This window comes from Meyerozyma guilliermondii, genomic scaffold, assembly GCF_000149425.1.
Source record: "Meyerozyma guilliermondii ATCC 6260 scaffold_7 genomic scaffold, whole genome shotgun sequence".
NCBI lineage: Eukaryota > Fungi > Ascomycota > Pichiomycetes > Serinales > Debaryomycetaceae > Meyerozyma > Meyerozyma guilliermondii.
Window position 1 is genome coordinate 597,848 of NW_001809794.1, and position 13,498 is coordinate 611,345.

The 13,498-nt window shown below is 44.4% G+C and overlaps 9 protein-coding genes across 9 annotated transcripts; 3 read left to right on the forward strand and 6 right to left on the reverse strand. All coding sequences in view use genetic code 12, as the record gives it.

Moving 5' to 3' along the window:
- Nucleotides 1-16: 16 nt before the first annotated feature.
- On the reverse strand, nucleotides 17-982 carry PGUG_05503 (phosphatidylinositol-3-phosphate-binding ubiquitin-protein ligase; the record flags this gene model as incomplete). Its single annotated transcript, XM_001482433.1, has 1 exon — nucleotides 17-982. The coding sequence occupies one exon, from the start codon at nucleotides 980-982 to the stop codon at nucleotides 17-19; it is 966 nt and encodes a 321-aa protein (XP_001482483.2).
- A 460-nt stretch (nucleotides 983-1,442) lies between these two features.
- On the forward strand, nucleotides 1,443-1,955 carry MED21 (Med21p; the record flags this gene model as incomplete). Its single annotated transcript, XM_001482434.1, has 1 exon — nucleotides 1,443-1,955. One exon carries the CDS (start codon nucleotides 1,443-1,445, stop codon nucleotides 1,953-1,955), a length of 513 nt encoding a protein of 170 aa, XP_001482484.2.
- Nucleotides 1,956-2,259: 304 nt separating this feature from the next.
- Nucleotides 2,260-4,473, reverse strand: PMT5 (putative dolichyl-phosphate-mannose--protein mannosyltransferase; the record flags this gene model as incomplete). Its single annotated transcript, XM_001482435.1, has 1 exon — nucleotides 2,260-4,473. The coding sequence occupies one exon, from the start codon at nucleotides 4,471-4,473 to the stop codon at nucleotides 2,260-2,262; it is 2,214 nt and encodes a 737-aa protein (XP_001482485.2).
- Nucleotides 4,474-4,546: 73 nt separating this feature from the next.
- PGUG_05506 (uncharacterized protein) lies at nucleotides 4,547-5,695 on the reverse strand (the record flags this gene model as incomplete). Its single annotated transcript, XM_001482436.1, has 1 exon — nucleotides 4,547-5,695. One exon carries the CDS (start codon nucleotides 5,693-5,695, stop codon nucleotides 4,547-4,549), a length of 1,149 nt encoding a protein of 382 aa, XP_001482486.2.
- A 331-nt stretch (nucleotides 5,696-6,026) lies between these two features.
- PGUG_05507 (uncharacterized protein) lies at nucleotides 6,027-7,097 on the reverse strand (the record flags this gene model as incomplete). Its single annotated transcript, XM_001482437.1, has 1 exon — nucleotides 6,027-7,097. The coding sequence occupies one exon, from the start codon at nucleotides 7,095-7,097 to the stop codon at nucleotides 6,027-6,029; it is 1,071 nt and encodes a 356-aa protein (XP_001482487.2).
- Nucleotides 7,098-7,945: 848 nt separating this feature from the next.
- Nucleotides 7,946-10,330, reverse strand: RSM22 (mitochondrial 37S ribosomal protein RSM22; the record flags this gene model as incomplete). Its single annotated transcript, XM_001482439.1, has 1 exon — nucleotides 7,946-10,330. The coding sequence occupies one exon, from the start codon at nucleotides 10,328-10,330 to the stop codon at nucleotides 7,946-7,948; it is 2,385 nt and encodes a 794-aa protein (XP_001482489.2).
- PGUG_05509 (uncharacterized protein) lies at nucleotides 10,299-11,144 on the forward strand (the record flags this gene model as incomplete). The annotated part of the gene is made up of 1 exon (XM_001482438.1): nucleotides 10,299-11,144. The coding sequence occupies one exon, from the start codon at nucleotides 10,299-10,301 to the stop codon at nucleotides 11,142-11,144; it is 846 nt and encodes a 281-aa protein (XP_001482488.2).
- On the forward strand, nucleotides 11,131-12,315 carry PGUG_05510 (uncharacterized protein; the record flags this gene model as incomplete). Its single annotated transcript, XM_001482440.1, has 1 exon — nucleotides 11,131-12,315. One exon carries the CDS (start codon nucleotides 11,131-11,133, stop codon nucleotides 12,313-12,315), a length of 1,185 nt encoding a protein of 394 aa, XP_001482490.2.
- A 25-nt stretch (nucleotides 12,316-12,340) lies between these two features.
- MTM1 (Mtm1p) lies at nucleotides 12,341-13,438 on the reverse strand (the record flags this gene model as incomplete). Its single annotated transcript, XM_001482441.1, has 1 exon — nucleotides 12,341-13,438. The coding sequence occupies one exon, from the start codon at nucleotides 13,436-13,438 to the stop codon at nucleotides 12,341-12,343; it is 1,098 nt and encodes a 365-aa protein (XP_001482491.2).
- Nucleotides 13,439-13,498: the final 60 nt, after the last annotated feature.

Consider the following 13,498-nt stretch of genomic DNA (forward strand, 5'->3'; position numbering starts at 1 on the left):
CTCATAATACATACAATCATACCGCAGGTGCATAGTGCACCGGACACTCTCCGTAGCCCTTCTTGTTGAACCAGTCTTTGATGCATTTGTAATGAAATACACATAGACATTCGAGTCGGCCCACCTTGTCTCCTGCCTTCAAGTCCTCTAAGCAAATGACACATTCCTGGTCTAGTTGATTCTTTTCAGACGGCTCTATTGACAGAATAGTATTGACAGAACCAAACACCTCACTTGTAGAGGGAAGTATTTTGACGGTGTCTGCCGACGTACCTTCTAAATTACTGTTCGGAATGGTTTCGTATTGTGGTTTTGGAATGGGCGGCATGTTGTAGACAAGCATCTTGTTACGGTGTCTTTGCGAGCCCTTTCGTGGTGAAGATAGCCGCTGATGTTCTGTATTGAAGTCGAAGGCCACAAGACAATCGTCTATATGGCGCTCTTTAAACAAGTCAAAGTCGTGAGAACTGGACTCACCACCGCTCAGTTGAGTAGCTCGGCGGAATTCCTTGGCAAGATTGGTGGCGCACACGGGACAAAGATTATGATCTGAATCATTATCGTCGTTTGTAACTCGAGGAAGTTGCAGTCGAGATGAATTGGTAGACGACGAAACCATCCGGGTAAAAGTATTTCCCGCCGTCTTAGTTGTGCTATTGTTGTCGTCGCTACTGGCAGCATCCGGAGCAGTATATGGATCGACTTCTTCAGCCAAGGCTCGTCTAATCATCAATGTTGTTTCGACACACTCATCACAAGTGCGATACCGTTCCCAGCTTTTCAGACGTGAACAAACACCATTTGGATTCACCACCAAAGTATTGGGAAAATACTGGATCGACTGGTCACTGCAGTTTCCACATACAACCCGACCACACTTGCGGCAATGGTGTCTCCGGTTGAAAAAGTTGTAGGTGGATTCACAGAGAAAGCACTGGGTGACGGCATCGTCGTCCTGCCACACTAGAGAATCGGAGCTCATAAGAAGGCTGAAAAGATGTGACAATAATGTAGAAACAAGAAACTTGGAAATGTGGAAGAACGGAAGAACCTTGGAAGACGTGGAAGAAACTGGAAAAACTTGGAAATGTGGCAATATATGTCTTTGGTTTGGTCAGGTATTTAAGGGTCTAGCCAGCGCCACTGTGTTTTTCTTTTTGCGCAACTTCCAGTTACTTTCGGGTAGTCAAGAATGTCCTGGGTGCTCCCAGTGGCTCTCAGACGCTGTGGCAAGTTTGGTTATGAAAAAACGAGTATTTGTAATGTTATGCCCGGGGTGATATAGCTTATCATGATCTGACGAGCCACATTTCTGCAGGATCACACTTGAATATCTGCAGGAACACACATCGACATCCTAACACCGCAACCAAATCTAAGAACAGTTCAGTTTGTGTATCTGCAGGTTGGTTCTTCAGTCTTTCTGTTCTTTTAAATTTGGTATGTCGGACCGATTGACCCAGCTCCAGGTTTGTTTGGACCAGCTCGTCGAGCAGTTTAACGCCACCGTCAACTATGTGAACACAAACTGTGAAAATGCCCTTTTAGACGACGATCCAATGTCCGTTTCCAACTTGGCAGCAGCTGCTCCTCTTCCTGGCCAACAGCAACAAGCCACTCCAGCCGGTAGTAATCGCCAAACCAACGCTGCCAACTCAGTATCGAACCAGCCGACTGCACACGCAGAAGCAGAGACCAATTTTGAGAATACAATTAGTGAACTTTCCACGGATCTCATCTTAAAGTCTCGTCAGATCACCATGTTAATAGATTCACTTCCTGGTATAGGTGTAGCACCTGAGACCCAATTTGAGATGCTCCAGAAGTTGTCCAAAGAGCTCCAGGACGTGGAAAAAGAGCGCAAGGAAAAAATCAAAGAGAAGGACCAGTTGTTGAAAAAGTGTGAGCACTTGATAGTGCAGTTGTCCAACGGGATTCTGACCACAAGAAACTGAAAAAGGAAGAGGGAGCTGTAGTATAATGGAAGTGCGGTGTGGAATTGATGGAAGCATCGGACAAATAGAATGTAAATTATGACGTGAGCGTTGGTGGAAAATGAGTTACCATTGTAATTTAAGAAGATAGCAAAATGAACTTTACGAATACTTCTGGAAATGAGATACAGAGATAGGTATGGATAATACACTTAGTTAATGATAAGAGGCGGTGTGACAATTTGAGCTATGTTGAAGTTTCGGTATGAAAAGATACTATTGAACCTATCAGTAGAATGAGCATACTGTATGACTAGTAATTTTCCTACTCAAAAACACTGCAATCGAAATCCCAAATACCTCTGGCACCAAGACATCCTTCCCGAGTCCACGCAGTGCCGTAGATAATAGGGAGCAACCTGATAAAGTAGTAAATACTGCCTGCCACAATCGAGGCCAAAACAGCATATCCCACCCATCTTCTTTGGCTCACTTGGTACTCTGCAAATTGAACAAGTAGAAGAACCGAAAAGTACAAAGGTACCAAATAATGGTGCATGTACAACTCACGGGTCATCCAGAAATATGGAAAATAGTGTAGTACCCATCCCATCAAGAATCGGAAACTGCTTCGATGGTAAATTTCTTGGGTTGCATTTTGATCTGGGATCTTGAATGGATTCAAGGCAATGATCAAGTATAGACCTTTGGAAAATACCACAATGATGATGGTGATGAAAGCAGCAATGTAGATGACAGGGTTTCCAATAAGATAGATATGCAGCCCCAGCTCGTCAGAGTTATTTCCACCACGAGCCGATCTATGTGTAAAATAGTTGATTCCTCTGGTCAAAAAGGGCCATGACTCGGGGGTCGACGCATATGGATGTTTCTTTCCAGAGAGCCCTGCGTTTACTCTCCACATGACAACATGATACTCCCACAATTTGTCAAAAAATGTGAGATTTTTATAGTGTACCCGTTCGTACTTGTCATCGTTATCTGTGAGTGGGTGCGAGTTGGACGCCACATACCACATGGTATTAGGAATCGTGGGCTCGTCAACACAAAGAACCTCGTTCTGAAAGTGGCCCCATTCTGGTAGCTTATCCTTGTGGCTCATAACAACACACAGAGTACCTCGGTGTATCAACTGAAATATGGTCTCTGTAGCACGAAGCTTTATCATGGGTAAATCGTTTTTCGAGTGGGACTTTTTAGCAAGAATTCTTATGGTGAACTCATAGTTGGAATCTCCCAACAAATCGCGATCACCAGCACACGAAACTTCGTTGGAGTAGTCATGCTCCGAAATTGGAGGTCTCACATCATTGACATGGAGATACTTGCCTGTAAATTTATGGTATAATCGTACCACATCACCATCCTTAACTTCTTTATAATCCTTTTGTAAAGCTCCCTCAGGTGTTTTGTTTTGTGTCTCAATTATCCATTCATTATTCCCGTCAAAAGACTGCCCATACAAAGTTACCTGCTGCTCTCCAGATCCACCCTTGTATGTAAAATTGTGCGAATGGAGATAGAAGTCTAAACTGTTATGCTTGATAGTCACAGTGCTTCCATAGAGAACTTGAACAGGCATCGCTTGGGTAGCGTCTTTGAAAGTAGCTTGAAAACTTGGAGAAAGCATTCCAGAGGCCAGACCACCGTAAGGAAGAAGGTGGAAATGAACCGCAAACAAACTGCAGTAGATTGTAAGTGGCAATGCTACGAAGGCACCAAGTCTTACACCTAGATGTGCAAACCATTTACGGTCTGATACATCGAGATCACCAAGCAAATTCCACAATTGCAGAACACTTATACAGGCAACCCAAGCTGCTGTGAAAAAGCCCACCCATTTGATAGACATGGCAGCTCCAAGCCCCAAACCAGCTACTATTATAAACTGGTACCACTTCCTCGTGAATGGAGTTACCAAATCAGCCTTTTGAATTGCAAACACTGTAAGACTGATAGCGAATATCAATGGAGCGTCGATCAAAATCAACCGCGATTGCGTCACTAACGAGTTTTCAATGGCTACCAAGAAGGCTCCCGTAAACGAGATCCAACTTCTGCATCCTGAAACACGAAGTAGACGATATGATAACACAATTGCGAGTATTCCACATACCACGGGAAACAAACGAAGGGCCACATAAGGTAAACTTGGATCAAATTTGTCTCCAACCTTAAGAGTATCAGCATTCGCTCCTGGAGAGAGGAATAACGTAATCCAATAAAATATCAATTTGGCCAAAGGAGGATGGACATCAACGAAAAAGTCACCATGAAGGTAGTCCAGTGCGTAGCCTAGGTAATGGACTTCATCGAATACCGCTCGTGGAGGAGTGGGTAACTTGTATGCTCGGACTATGATTCCAACAGCCACTAGGATTAGCATAAAAAGTTTGTCCTTTCGTGAAACCTTGCCATTCTTTAGCAATTGCAGATCGACAAACGTGGAGTAGAAAGGTCTTGAAACTCCCTGCTTGTAACCCGCAGGTAGTTTACTTCTTGCCCCAGAATCGCCCATAACGAGCTTCAGCCTCAATCTGAATTTATTCAGTGTGTATGCAGGCCATTCGATGTTGCAAAATCGTTACCAATTAGTATCCAATATACAACCCACCTCCCCGGTCGTCTAGCTCATCCACAATGTAGGAGACGTATTCAGACTGTGGGTCCCATCCTAGCTTGGCAGTACAACGAATATTTTTCAACATAGGCAATCGATCTTCGTTCAATGCGATCGCCAAATCGATCGGCTCGAGTCTCGTAGAGGTGCCCAACATTCCACTGCAATCAATGTAGAGGGTACGAAGAGGGCGCTTGTAGGGCACATGCACTAGCGTATCGTCGTCGAAAAATGTGCTGGATACATAATCCACAGAAATTTCGAGGACCAAGAGATTTGGGCAAAAAATGAAGACACGATCTAACGTACCCTCGTTGAATTTGGGCATAGGATACTGAACTTTGAGCAGCCGTAGGTTCTCGCCCACCTGTGAAAGTATGAATTGGAAGCCTGCTTCCGTGATGGAAGGACAATGCGAAAACTCAAGTTGAGTGATAGTCAGCGGGATGCGAGCACGGTGGAAAAATTCATCGCTTATGCCACCTGATATGCGAAGAAAGCTCAACCGAGGAGGCCAAACGATGTTCTCAAAGTTGGTTATTTCCACAGATGACCGCGGAAATGAGAGATGTACAAGTTCATCGAGATGTCGTATGGAGTCGAAAAGTTCCTCGAGATTGAGCGTTTCGGAAACAAGTCTTAAGTCTAGCACACGTAGCCTGTGACAGTGCTTGAGTGCCAATAAAGGACCGAAGCCAAAGCTGGTTTGAGGTGCAACAAATAGCTCTAGACTTCCTCTTGAATGCTTGAGGAGCTTGGCAACAAAGGCATTTTTTCCTGTTTGTATGATGTAAGAAAGATCAAGCTCCTTAATGTAGCTTCCTAGACGCTTCTTAGAAGATATGGTTTCGACAAATGCAAAGAAATTGGTGGCTCTTAGATATGGGCTCCGATATATCATGGGTAGCACTAGTTGATAGAACAACTTGCAAACACGCAAATGTCGAGCTTTCAACTTGCCCCAAGCGTTCAAGATTTCAAGTATACGCTCGATAATCTCGATGGGCATGTTCATGAGTGGCGACAGAGACATTTCAAGATCCACCTGCATTACATTATGAGGGCGATGGAGACAATGGTGGAGTACATCGACCTTCTGGAATTGAGATCTTGGCCACATCTGGCCATTAGGAGCCTTGGAGTTGGTCAAGACGTACACGGATTGGATATTGATGTTCGTTTTCTTATCAAAATCTCGGTGATTTCCATACTGATCATCTACTGGAGCACCGTTTTCTTCTTCGTTTTCCGAGTCAGCGTCACTTCGGTGACCTGTAAAGTCAGACTTGTATACATACCTCCTATACGGAGGCCGTATCTTCTTTGGCCGTCGTTTGTTAGCAATTTTGAATAGTTAGCTAGGTCTGCTGCTCCGAACTGCTTATTCATGTTCCTGACATAAGCGATGGCGCACCTACCTGCAGTCGGAGCAGCTAAGATAAGTGGAACCTTTACGAACCCACAAGCTGAAGCGGCCGGAGTTCATCCCTTTCCCTGTTAAGAATGTAGGTGCTTGCTTGAGTCCATAGATAGCCACAAATAACCAAGCAATTGAAGTGCACGCGCTGAAAAATGTACAAGAACTTGCGAGCCATTTTGTACGGAGATGCAGCAACCCTTACGAGATAGTTGATCCCGCTGTTGGTATAAAATGAGTTTCTAGGCTTGGAACTTGATGGATTTGCCATTGGACTCTCTTGGCCTATCAACGTATGTGCACTTGAAGCTTGTGACAGAGCGCTTTCCACGGCCTTTTTGGAGTCGGCTTGACGTAAAATAGAACGAGGAGAGGGACCATGCAACGATTTGCCGTGGAAGTGAGAAAGCGTACTTTTTCCTTGAACTTCTGTTCTGAAGTCAGCCGAAGAAGACTGTAGATGAGCCAGGCTCCATTTTGCGCTCATTGGATATGGTCGAATTGTGATTCGTTTGGAGTAATTCGGGGAGTTAATGAGCTGCTGTTCGACACGATGGAGCTGACCGTCATAGTACTGGAATCTGTCACGAATAATTCTTTTGAAGTAGTAGTTTTTTTGCCGCTCAAATGCAACGATTGACTGTAAAACTCGCACATTCGCCATAACTTTTTCTTCGGAATTTTCACCGTCCTTTTGAGGTTGTTTTGATTCCAACTCCGAGTTCCCAAAAACAAGGAGAAACAAGCGAGGAATGCTCCACAAACTGAAAATTGCAAGGTTGATATTGCTGAAAACAAAAGGAACCAGTGACGAACTGATACATATTCCTTTGCGGATCCACACCAAAAAAAAGTACTGTAGAACATGCCAAACAAAGATCATTCCGCAAATAGTTCCGTAGCCACTCAAAGTCAATTTTTGTTTGAAAAGTTGCTCCAAAAGATTCCAAATCGCTTCATTGACAAATAACACGAACAGCCCCGCCGAAAAAAGAACGGTCATATTGTACATAAAAATCAGATTCACCAAGCCCTCGTCAAAATAGAGCATTATCAGAGTGGGCGCAAGCAAAACAAACAGTAAAATAAAGAAAAAGAACCGCATTAATTTTAAGGGTTGTTAACTTTGAGTGGTGGTGGAGATTTTTGCAACCAAATGCGGCGGCCTGCACACAGCCCGGTGTGGATCCGTCGTGTGCCACATCAATGTTACACAAAGGGCCCAATGGGGAAAATGAGAAAAATTTTTCGCCCCTCAAGACTAGTGATACTTGCACCATGGTTTTAGTACAAGATTTATTGAACCCCAACCCTGCCTCTGAGGCCAAAAAGCACAAGTTGAAAACCTTGGTTCCCCAGCCAAGATCCTACTTTATGGATGTTAAATGCCAGGGATGTTTGAACATCACCACCGTATTTTCCCACGCCCAAACTGCCGTTACTTGTGACAACTGTTCCACTGTTTTGTGTACGCCAACCGGAGGTAAGGCTAAGTTGACTGAGGGCTCTTCGTACAGAAGAAAGTAGGGGGTGGTGAGTAATGACAGCATGACAGTTCGAGACTGGACCATAGTTCATAGAACATAATAAAAGTAAGGAAAGAGAAGAATGTAGTGAGGAGAAGGAAGGCAAGAAGGGAAAGGGAAAGAGAAAGGAGAAGAGAAAGAAGAATTGTGAGTTAACTTCTTATGTTGACTTACGTTGGAGTGCGAATCAGTTCGCGACTATCAAGTATACGATTGCTGGTGATAACACTTTAGTCAATTGCTTTAAAATAACGTCTTCTAGCTGTTATGAGCCAGCTAGTTTGGTTAAATTTGCATTCTTCCATTTTTCTTTTACTTTTCTTCCATTTTTCATTTTCTCATTTTTACCTTCATTGACCTTTGTGGTTATATAGGACGTATTTTCAAAAAAATTATACCATTACTATGTCTCTTATTTCTATTTACATTACTTTCCATCGTATTTCCTAGGATCAACATCAAATTTAGCCCGTTTTCCCTGCAATTTGTACTTCTTAGACGACTCTACGGCCGTAGCCAACTCGTCGGCCAAATGGTCCACTTTTGTCTCAAAATCGTCTTCTGAAGAACTTACCAACTTCTTCCATTGCTTCTTGCGCTCCTCCTTCAATGCTGACTTTCTTTGGGTGCGTGCTAAAACATCCAATTTCTTCTTGGCATCTTCACTTATACTGCTTTTTACAATGACACTTTTCTTTCCAAGTCCCCATGAATCTCCTCTTTCTGCCTTTCTGGCATCATGAAACTCTTGCTTGCCCAAACTCTTTGGCACCTGCCATGTCTCTATGTTTCCAGAAGGTGCACAAACGTTGATTTTGACATTATTTTTCACTTTCTTTGGATTCTCAATAATCCGGGGCCAACTACCAATATCAGTCAATTTTGACAAATTAGCTTCTTTTGAACGACGTTCTTGGTCAATTCGCTTAATTGTCTCTTCATCATTACGGGATCTTTGTGCAACGAGATAGGAATAGTTTCCAACTTCAGTATTATTACCTCCTGGTCTGCCGGAACCCTCAAGATCTCGAAGCGTTTTTTTGGAAATATTGCCCAATCCAAACCCATCTTCAGCAGTCTTGTCCCACGCGGTCGCTAAGCGCTTACCACGCTTGAGTTCCATTGTGAATTTAGGTCTTTCAATTGTCTTTGAAAATGAGCAAAAATTGAACCTGTGCTTGTGTGAAGGTATTTTGTAATACTTGGGGTCACCAAGTTGTAAGGGACACTTTCTGTGGTGGGAACATGGTGCTATAATACTGATATGGTAGTCCATAGCTGCCTTTGGATCCTGGAAAGTTTCTTCAATAAGTTCAAAATCATCGTTGTCTTCGAATTCAAATTTCAACTCTTCATTTGTGGCTTGTCCATGTTCAGCAATGATCTGTTTTTCAAAATCAGATACAAGCTCGTCTTCAAGCCCTTCACTCTCTTCATTCTCTTCATGCTCTTCTTCTTCATTCTCCTTCTCAAGTTCCCTCAACATCCTTTTCTCAAATTCAATGTCCTCGTCGGATATCATTTGGTCTTCGTTTCTCAATTTTTGCGGCTTGACACTCGAACCTTTGATGTAAGGACGAGGGATCTTTCCGTGCTCCGCCTGATACGACTCTGGTCTCAACATCACCTGCCGAGCACGAGCAATGGTCTCAAATCCAAGCGCATTACCTCTTTCGATCAACGCCAAATGTCCTCCTGGGCTGAGAAGTCGTAAGATGGAGTGGATGTTGATGTCGATGTCTCGGGGAAAACTGTACTCTCTTGTGAGCAAAGCACGGTTCACGATGATAAGATCGTATTGTTTAGCCAAGGGCAAGGTATCCCGTAGTTTTGTGCGAATACGAATGGCCGAAGTGTCGATGGAACCGAGTTCGGTTTCGAATTCGGATTCGGTTTCAGATTCTGTTTCTGTTTCTGTTTCCATTTCACTTCCTACTTCAGTTTCAGCTTTGGTTACTCTTTCAGCTTCAGTTTCAATCTCAGATTCTTCTATCTTTTCTGTCATTTCTGTCTCTGTCTCTTCTGTATCTTTTTGCTCGCTGACCTGTCTGGACAAAATGATCTTTGCTCGTTTCTTCATTTCAGAGTTCCGGCGCCCTATTATATAACTTTCTGTTTCCACTGGAGAATAGTCGTCACCCATGATTTCATTGAGCGCAACCATCCCCACAGCAGGACCATAACCCACATCTAGAACTTTGAGAGGGTGAAAGTTTTCGGATCTTTTTTGGATCTCAAGAAGAACCTGTCGAGCATGAGCGTAATCTTGAAGAAAGAGAGCAGCAATATGAGCATCTGCTTCAAGTCCTGTTTCTGGAGCCTTTTGTATTTGGTCTTTTCCCAAAGCCTGGTATAGCAAAGCAGCTTTTTCTCGAAGTCTATCGGGCGCCGTGAGTGCTAGTATCTCGTTATTTATAGTCTTGGCAATTTCATACGGAAGTTTGGTGACATTTTGATCGACTCTTCCTAGCAAAGTCAAGTCATGTAAACGGGCTTCTTTAGCATTTTTTCCCTTTAGGAGAACACCCTCAGCATCTCGGAACGGAGACAGTGTAATATATGGAGTATCTCTGTCGAAAACTCGGCCGGAATCCGATTCTAATTGATCATCTTTCTTTAGTCGGTCGCTGCGAACAATCTGACCAAAAGTTTCGCTGTGACGACGTTGGTTAAACGGCAAATCGTTACTCTGAGCGTTTCTACACGGTGCAAAGACCACGAAACGCCGGTTTCCCGGCCTCGAAAATCCACGTGGAGCCCTAGATCGGAGTCTTAGTAGCATGATCTCAGCTCCATTTTCAGACAGCCTCATCGCACCCCAGTTGAGTCACGTGCCAGATTTGTTGAAGTTCGCGAAACAAATCCACAGCAGCCAATTACACAAGCACACCACTGAGATGTCATTTTTACGAATTGGGCTTTCGGTGACGCTCGGGGCGTCGTTGATGCATTTTTCCACACCACCATTACTTTGTGAGACGAAAAGAAGGTTCTACGATGACGAAAATGCCGTAAATCCCGTTCCTGGCACCGTCACCAAATCGGCCGGGACCGAATTGGAAGCCATGGGGCCAAGTAAACTTGTTGATGGGGCTTCCGTGCGCACGTCTTCGACCTTGGAATCTGCCATTAAGTCGACAAGACTTTTCGCCGCTCAATCGGCCGAAAATATTAGCTCCTATGTTGATGAAGCCTACGCCAAATATCACAGTGCCGAGAAATCAATAACCTCCACAGCCAGCAAGCTCCACGACCGGTCCGAGGACTTGTTGCCGAACTCGATTTACATTGTTGTGGCGACTTTGAGTGGAAATATTGCTGCTCGTCAGCGTGGAATTTTGGCCAAAATGACATTTCCAGTCGTTTTCGGTCTTGCTGCCTTCCGTTACTTTCTTCCACAAACCTTTTCCAACACGGCGTTCTTTGCATGGAAACTCGAGCAGGAAAACCTTCCACAGATTGCCAAACAACAGCTGGCGGCAGTGGATTCGGCCGTAGGAATGGTTAACTCTGTAGAAAGAAAGACCAAAGACGGACAGACATATATTGGAAACAGTGTTGAGTCACTCAAGAAGTCGATTGCGGATGTGACAGGTGTGGATATTGACGCCGATGCAAGAAAATAGAGAGGTTACTGAAAATATAGGAATAGCAGTAATTGTGTTGTATGCTTCTGTCTATTTGTTCTCTGTTCTTTACTCTGTTCTATTAACTTCAGTTCAGTTCAGTTCTTTCTATATTTTCTTCATTCTTCTTTCTGTCTTTCTCCTCTATCTATATACATGCCATTTGTGTCAAGCCACAAACTCGCTTTTTCTTTATACTATGACATTCCACGAACTCTTTCGCGACAGGAAAGTGCCTCCAAAGGTGGAAGAGCTCACTCTAGAAGGCAAGCCTGCTAGTACTCTCATCAGGGTGTTGGAACGGTTCTCGTCCATGTCGGGCATTGTCACCAGCAGCCATTTCAAAAAAGATCCCGAAGCCAAAACCCGAGTTCTGGCATCGGAAATCCAAGCTAAGATGAACAAGATGGTCAAGTTTCATCGCCGTCTCGAAGCTCAACAAGCCGATACAGCACAATCCTTGAACAACTGGGCTGCGGATCTTCCTCACTTGAACAGTCGTCAGATGATCCAGGAGTTCGCTAGTATCTTATTGACCCAGCGAGCCGGTAGTATCACTCTAAGCGAAAAGTTGGAGAGGCTCAAGGATAGCTTTTCTCTTGTGAACGATCGGGAAAGAAAGCTCAACGATTTGGCGGCTGCTCGCACCAAGCTTTTAAAAAACGTAAAGGACTCCGAAACCAAGTACGGGGTCAATGCTTCGTGCACAACTTTGTTGAAGGAAAAGCTTGAAGAAGTGCAGTGCAATTTGGAGGTGGTTGAAATACAATGCATTCGTTCCTTGTCTCATGAACTCAAGGATACCTTTGCTGAGTATCTTATAGCCATTCAGAATTACCATGCTAGGTTGTCCGATGCCTCGGAAGCTTACTATGCGTGCCTTATTTCGTTTCAAAAAGATGATAGGCTCATCGACCAATCTGCCAACAATTCGGATGTTACTAGAATTTTGGCTGACGAAAGCTCCAAAGCCAGATCGTCACCAGCGTGCTCACAGTGCTTTCGAGAGCTAGGAATCACCACTGGCTGTGCCCACGATAGTTCAAGAAACATGTACCCTGGCGACTCCCAGAGCAATTTGAACCATAATCCCCAGCAGTTTGCACCGCTGCCCATCCAAATGTCTAATGACGCTGCTTATGACTTCCTTGAACATGATCCATGGCAATGAGATCCGTTTTATATACAGATTTGAATCACAAATTCAGGAAAAAATGCTTCGTAATTTCGTAGGACGATATCATTATGGCACATGACGGAGCTATCTTGAGTGCTCTGGGGCCCAATCCGCTGTACAAAGCGCCCATTCCTTCGTTCTTGCCAATTTTGTACAAGTAGGAGAACATCGAAGGCTTCTTTTTGTATGGTTCACCAGGCTTTTGAATATGGTCGCCGGTGATTTGCATTCTAGTCTTTCCTACATCAAAGGGATGGGTGAGAAGGGCAGCAATAAGTCCCGCGGTGGAGCCCGAAAGAAAGCTCGAAGTGAACACTTTCCAGTCGGCAAATTGCAGCAGTTCCGGAGCAATATTTTGAAGCAATTTCTTGTATCTGGTCTTGAATGACTCGTAACACAGCCAGTATATGCCCGAGAACGGAACGTCTCTCCAAAGGGTTATTTGAAGACCGGTGAAAAGCGTTCCAAGGCCCCGTTGCTTCACCTCCAGCAACAGATCTCGCACCAAATTGGTCAACATTTTGGTGTTATTTGCATCTGTGGGAATCGCCTGGAGCCTTGTTTTGAGCAATTCCACCGGCGCAACGCTGGTGGCTGCCATTAATCGTGCCAATGAGCCGCAAACCAATGGGTTTAATGTGTTTGATGCAATGGGAGAATGGTCTCGGATATACTCATATCCGGTAAAATATATGATATTTGCCGGCACAGCTATGAAGAGCGTCAACGATAATCCACGCCAGAGGGTGGCAATGCCTTCGTTCTTGCTAATTACTTGGAAACCTTGGAATGTAGACGTCACTCTGCTACAACTTTCAGGTGCCTCGCAATAATGTTTCTGGATCCAAAAAGGTTCTACCGGCAGTTGTACGGTGGTTTTACGGCCTAAATCTTGTGGAAAATGCTTAGAACAGCAGGGGTTGCTAGGCAAAATTTCCTGCTGTTGAATTCGTATTCTGACAACGTCAAATGGAGTCAAGATGAGTGACGTCACCACCGAGCCCAGACAAGCGCTGAGCATGCGCTGAGCTACCGTGATGTCGCTGGGAGCTCGGGCAACACCTGGGCTGCGTTTGGAACCGAGATTCTGGCCCGTGGCAAAACCAGTCAGAGTCATGAATACCGCAAAGTGGAAAGTGAGTTCTTGAGGTGCGGTCACGTGCCCGATCTCGGTGAT